Consider the following 6,000-nt stretch of genomic DNA (forward strand, 5'->3'; position numbering starts at 1 on the left):
TTAACCCTTTCAGTCTCGAGCTGACCCCAGGCAGAGTTGTTGCAGTGTATTTATGCTGGTTGACCTGGCCGGGGAGTGGTTCGTGGCTGGAGTTTCGTCAACGGTCTTAGAAGCCTCTTCTTCCCTTGATATGCACGTCCAGCTCGTGTCTTTCCGGCTCAGCAGTCAGCGAACTCTGAATCCTGAGATGCCAGCTAAGAAAGAGCTCTTGTGTTAGAGCTGAAGACCTGGAACATTGACAGGAAAGATGAATTGTCATCAAAGGTTCTGTTACAGCATGAAACCTCCTGACATCTGTGATCTGCACTTCATATCTGCAGGGGATACTGGAACGTGATACCCCTGGAGAACTCTGAAATCTTCATGATCAAAAGCCAGTCACAGGGGAGACTGCTCACAGGGGGATGGGGAAAGAGATTGACAGCAACAGCTGGAGTCACAGTGTCACATGGAACATAGAGCGTAGGAATAAGGGCGTTACGAACTCAAAGCTTGGCTCCCATTCAAGGCTCACCAAACTGGGTGAGCCTGAGCTGTGTTATGGAATAACCCCAGGCGTGTGTGGTTTCAAGACAGATCGCACTAGCCCTGAGTTTAGACTGTAAACTCTTTAGAGCAGAGTTTTATGAGTTTGCCCGGTACCTAGCATGATGGGGGCCTGTGAGCACTCCTATGTAAATATTAAATCATCCTGCAAAGGCATTTGCCTGTGAGGCCATGAAGGTCCCTTTGCAGAATTGGAACCATGGTTAGGAGCTGTGACTGGGTGAAATGTGGTTGTTTCTAGCATGGCCAATGGGTCTGATGTGCCCCTCTCACATATCCCTCTTTTCTCCCCTTACACAATCCCTGAGTCTCTGATCATTTCCACCAGCCTGGCTGCTGTTTCCAACCCATTTTTGGCATGACGGCTTGCCATGGTTCTAAGAGGTAATGCTAAGAGCCAGATTCTGAGAGGTGCAGAGCATTTGCAGCTCGCCTGGCCAGTAGGGGAGCTGCAAGCAGGGGACAGCCTCGGGGTTGGCTCAGTGGGAGCCGTAGGCCACGTCTACACTACGGGCGTTGTGGCAGCGTAGCTACAGCACCGTGACCCCATGCAGCGATGGAAGGGGGTTTTCCGTTGGTGTAGGAACACCACCTCCCCTAGCAACTGTTGCTAGGTTGATGGAACCTTGTTGGCCTGGTGGGATTCCCCCGGGGATGAGGCCTGAGTGTTCTCTGTTTGGAGCCTGACTTATTTAACAGCCTCTTCACTTGCCTCACCCATCAGCCAGCCTCTAGGAGAGGGCGTTAGACCGAGCCTGCCTTTCTGCTCTGCTCAGCGTTGTTTGGCCGCTCGGTCTCTTAGCAGCCGGAGAAATAAGAGCTTCAAGTTCCTCTGTTTCCAACTCACGCAGCTGGGATAGTACCAGTGGGCCCAGGCCAGAAGTGCTCTCTCAGGCAAAACTCCCGTTATGGCCAGTCGTGCTCCTTGACTTCCGTGGGAGTGTTGGTTGAGTCAGGAGTTCAGGCCTGGGCCCCGTAATACCCGGCAGCCTTACTGCTGCTTGGCATGGCACTTCTGCTCCAGCCCAAAGCACAATAGTAGTAATCCACCTCCTGGTGCCTCTGTGAGACAGGCACGTTGTAGGGTTGTTTTGCCTTCCTCAGGCCTGGTAAGCTAAGAAGCAGGTTCAGCTAGTTACCTGAGATCGCACGGAGTCAGCAGCAGAACTCGGAGCTCCTGCCACTGGGGTTTGTGTCTGATCAGTGGAACGTGCCCCCCGCTAATGTTTGCTTCCTAAAACAGAGGTGTTACCCGCCTGGCTTGGCCCAGCTGCCTGGAGGTCCAAGAGGCCGAAGGAGCTCTTCCCACCCTGGCAAACTCCGTCATACGTCTTAAGTGCTGTGACTGGGACAGAGACCTTTCTTCATTTCCAGCAAGCAGGGAGTTGCCATCCTGTTCAAGTGCCTTAGGCATGCAGGGGATAAGAGCCTTTCCCAGGCTGCTGTTCCAGGGCTGGGAATTACTTGTTCTTGTATCCAATCTCCTTTAATGCCGCAAGAATAAACCCCTGAGGAGGAGAATGTGCTGATGAAAGAGGCGCTTTCATTGCTGATCCACACTGCTAGTTCATGCCAGCGATGGAAGCCCTGTGCCCCGACACTCGCAGCCTTCTTGTAACTCTTGTGGGAGCCTAGCGTAAGGGGCCTTCTCAAAGCTACTTGCGAGAGGTTTCGGAGTCAAAGGAGCACAGGCTACAGTTTTCATAGGGTCCCAAACTCCCAGCTACCATGGAAAGTCAATGGGAGTTAAGTGCCTAACTCCTTTAGCCCTCTTTAAAACCCCAAGCCCCAGTGCTTCTTACCGAAGCAGGTCATGAACACTGCTGAGTTCTTACCTGGTTGTTTTCATCTGCAGATCTTGAAGTACTTTTAAACATGAAATGTTTCTCCTCTCCTTGTGCACATGGTCCAGGGATCTCTGGGGAATGTCACTGACATCCTGTTTCCTTTATAAGGGACAGGGGGCTGCCCTGGGAGGACACATCTATCCCCAAAGTTGGTGCGTAGCTTGTTTTGACCATCCTAGATTGCCTGATGCTCACGCTCACAGGCAGCCATGGTGGCTGTCCTCTCCAGAGGACGTAGGAATCATACATGGCCCTCGTGGGAGTGCATTCATATTTGTGCCAACAACTGGGAGGATTAGAAGGGAAGCAGAGCTACAGAAAGTGAGGGTTAGAGGAGGGGAAACAGAGATGCAGAGAGCTGGATTTGCCCCTGATCTCACTGGAGTTGTGCCTGCTTATGACAGTGGTGAATTTGGCCTGGAAAGTGTAAGTGACTTCCCCAAGGCTACACAAGAAGTCAGTATCAGAGCCAAGAGCTCAGGAGTTCCTGGTCCCAATCCCATGCTCAGTCCCATCCCATCAGACCATGTTCATGTACAATCAGCACGGTAAAAGCTGGCTGCAGTCCACAAACAGCAGGCAGAAACTCTCGCCCTTCCCGTTCCTGGCCTTATGGGTCTATACGGTGCAGCTCTTGGGTGGCAGGATGCCTGTTCCTCTCTGTGTGCCACACCCTTAGCAGGAGCTTAGTACGTGGAGTAACCAGGAATTAGCCCAGAGCAGTATTTTGTGGCTGAGCTGTAAACCCCCGAAAAGAGAGGATGATGGTGGAAATGCTGACGGCTTTTCGGTATAAGTGCACAAAACAGCACTGCTCTCATTTTCCAGTCTGGTTTCTATGGCTCCGGTGTGCGATGCATAAGTGAGACCACATGTTCCTAGGTTACAGGATCTGCTGTGACTGGAGTGAAAAGTGACTGAGTTAGCACTTTCCCTTCACAGGGTAACTTGGCACCTTCCGGGGGGACTTCGTAAAGGGTTATGCGGCCCTGCCACAACTGCGGTATCTCTGGCCTGCTTCCTCTTTGATGTGGACTCCCAGGTATCCGAGAACCTGGAGGCCCAAAGGATGAACTAGGGGATGAACTAGGAGTTAAGGCATGGCCTGGCACTTGGAAGCATTGGGGTTCAAATCCCACCTGATTATCGTGCGCACTGTGGTAGCACCTAGGTGCTGTACAAACACAGGACAAAAAGACCCTCCCTGCCCCAGGAAGCATCTCTGCCACAGACGCTCTATGTGACCATAGGTTTCCATCTGTGATGATAATGTTTCCTCATCTCACTTGAGTGACGTGAGGACAAATTGATCGAGGATCGTGCGGTGCTTAGAGGCTACAGAGGTGAGGAGGCCCAATACGTACCTCGGGAGAAACCATGTTCCCTAGGCAGCTCCAGCCCCGTTCTACAGGGCTGCTGGGCAAAGCCCATCTTGACCCATTCTCCCATATTTTAGTAGTGAAATTGTTCAGCGTGTCCTGTCGCTGTGGGGGCACAGACCTCTGAGCTCTTTCCAGCTACTGTGTCCTTTGGCAGATTGATTTGTGTAAGACGTGCTGGCTCTTCTCATGCACACGTACTCACTAGCCTAAAAATATGCTAATCAATATGGGATATAAGGCAATTGTGTCTCCCATACAGAGCATGTACAGGGGGAGGGATAGCTCAGTGGTTTGAGGACTAGCCTACTAAACCCAGGGTTCTGAGTTCAATCCTTGAGGGGGCCAGCTAGGGCTCTGGGGCAAAAAAAATAGTTGGGGATTGGTTCTGCTCTGAGCAGGGGGTTGGACTAGATGACCTCCTGAGGTCCCTTCCAACCCTGATATTCTAGGATTCAATTCTACGATTCATGCCCACAGCAAGCAGTGCCTCACGTTACCAGAGCTCTTTCATTAAACATGCAGAGGCTAGGGATTCTGGCAGGCTTCTTGGTTGGGTGCCCTTACCCACAAGTGCCATTAGCTTCAATAAGCAGCAGGATTGAACTGCAGCGCTGCCCCAGCATCCAGGCCCAGAGGGCCCCGACATTACTGTTAGGCCTGGGAAGGGCTCGCTGGGGACAAGCTCAAGTTCTTTTGCTCCAAGCTCAGGGGTGTGGATGGGATTTTAATGATTTTAATTTCATGCTTTAATGAAACCTTCCTCTCTGCTCCAGCACCACAGACATTTTCCCCACCTTGGTGTCCCTGGCAAAGGCAAGCCTGCCTCCTAACAGGCGCTTTGATGGTTCAGACATGTCTGAGATTCTCTTCGGGCAGTCGCACCAAGGGCACAAGGTATGTAGTGGACTCTCTTCAACGTTCAGCTGCAGGGGGAGTTACAAACACCACTTCAGTGAGGGTTAATTGTTCCTTGTGCATGCGAGCATTACCATCGGTGCAGTCACGGTGGGAATGCTGCTGTAGACAGACTGACGCCACTTTAACCACTGTGTCATGTGGGCATGCACTGGTACAATGGTGGGAAATTCTACCTTGGTCACAGCTTCCTTAGGGGTGTGGTTTGACTGGCTGGGTGCAGTGGAGTGCAGAGGGCTAGTTAGGGAATGAACAGTAGATTCATGATGCTAACTTCCAGACTCCCTTCCCAGCTCATTTTGAGGTCTTACATAAATTGGTTCTGATGGGTCTCAGGTCTGACATCACATGACAGGACTCCATATTACCAACTGCCCAACATTACTTGGCATCATTCAAGAGAGATCTGAAGTTGAGCTAGCCTGGAATCTGAGTTGCCTGTTCACTCAAGACAAAGTGGTCTCTTCAGGGCACTGCTGAGATTGCCGGGAGCTGGAGGAAGGGTTGGAGAAGAATATCCGATGGCTTGATTTTATTTGTAGTACACAATAGTAGCACCGAGAGGTCTCAACTGAGATTCCAGGCATTATACAGACACACAGTGAGATACAGTCGCTGCCCCCAAGAGCTTATCATGTAAGTAGACAAGAGAGACCAACATGAGAGGCGATAGTGGACTTGCTTGAAGTCACACAGCGCATTAGTGGACAAGCCAGAAATAGAACCCAGGTCTCCTGGCTCCCAAGCTTGGCTACCGACTGGACCACACTCCATTAGCAGCAAGATGGCAGTTACAAATGAACCTTACCGGATTTGGAACTGCACATTTCTGTGGGCTCCTCTGGCATTTCCCAGCTTGGCCAGAATGTCACAGACTGGATTTCATGGGGGCGGGGCAAGGCAGGGTAGAAAAGATTTTTTAAAAAGAGGAGTTAAAACTTGATTTGTAAGCTGAGCAGCTCGGTTAGCGGGAGTGTGTGGCCCATCAATGTGGCATTACGGGCCAACGTGCACCTGTCCTGCTGGACAGCACTCACCTGGCTCCATGTGTCACTGGAGTCATCGGGAGCTGCGTGTGAGTATCCGAGAACCAGAACTTGGCCCTTGACCCATTCCTTTTATGCTTTGTAGTTGACCTGTCAGATCTTTCTCCCTGTGCATTTTATAGCTGAGATGCAGTGACAAGAACACCATCCCGTTTGGTATTTGGGTCTCTGTAGCACTAGAATTAGAGATAAATAAAAATCCCAGGCACTTGAAGCCAGTAGCGTGTCTGTCTTGATTTGACAAACAGGGTCATGATTAAGCTC

The 6,000-nt window shown here is 51.1% G+C and overlaps 1 protein-coding gene across 8 annotated transcripts in view; it reads left to right on the top strand.

Moving 5' to 3' along the window:
- The window catches only part of ARSG (arylsulfatase G), a gene marked incomplete at its 3' end in the record, with an annotated part of 68,485 nt that extends 63,816 nt beyond the window's left edge, over positions 1-4,669 (top strand). For 7 of the 8 annotated variants that reach the window (XM_034790326.1, XM_034790332.1, XM_034790330.1 and 4 more), the window contains 1 exon segment: positions 4,549-4,669. In XM_034790326.1, coding sequence (XP_034646217.1) covers positions 4,549-4,669 — 121 coding nt within the window. 8 annotated transcript variants of the gene reach the window in all.
- Positions 4,670-6,000: the final 1,331 nt, after the last annotated feature.

The sequence above is a fragment of the Trachemys scripta genome, chromosome 14 (assembly GCF_013100865.1).
Source record: "Trachemys scripta elegans isolate TJP31775 chromosome 14, CAS_Tse_1.0, whole genome shotgun sequence".
NCBI lineage: Eukaryota > Metazoa > Chordata > Testudines > Emydidae > Trachemys > Trachemys scripta.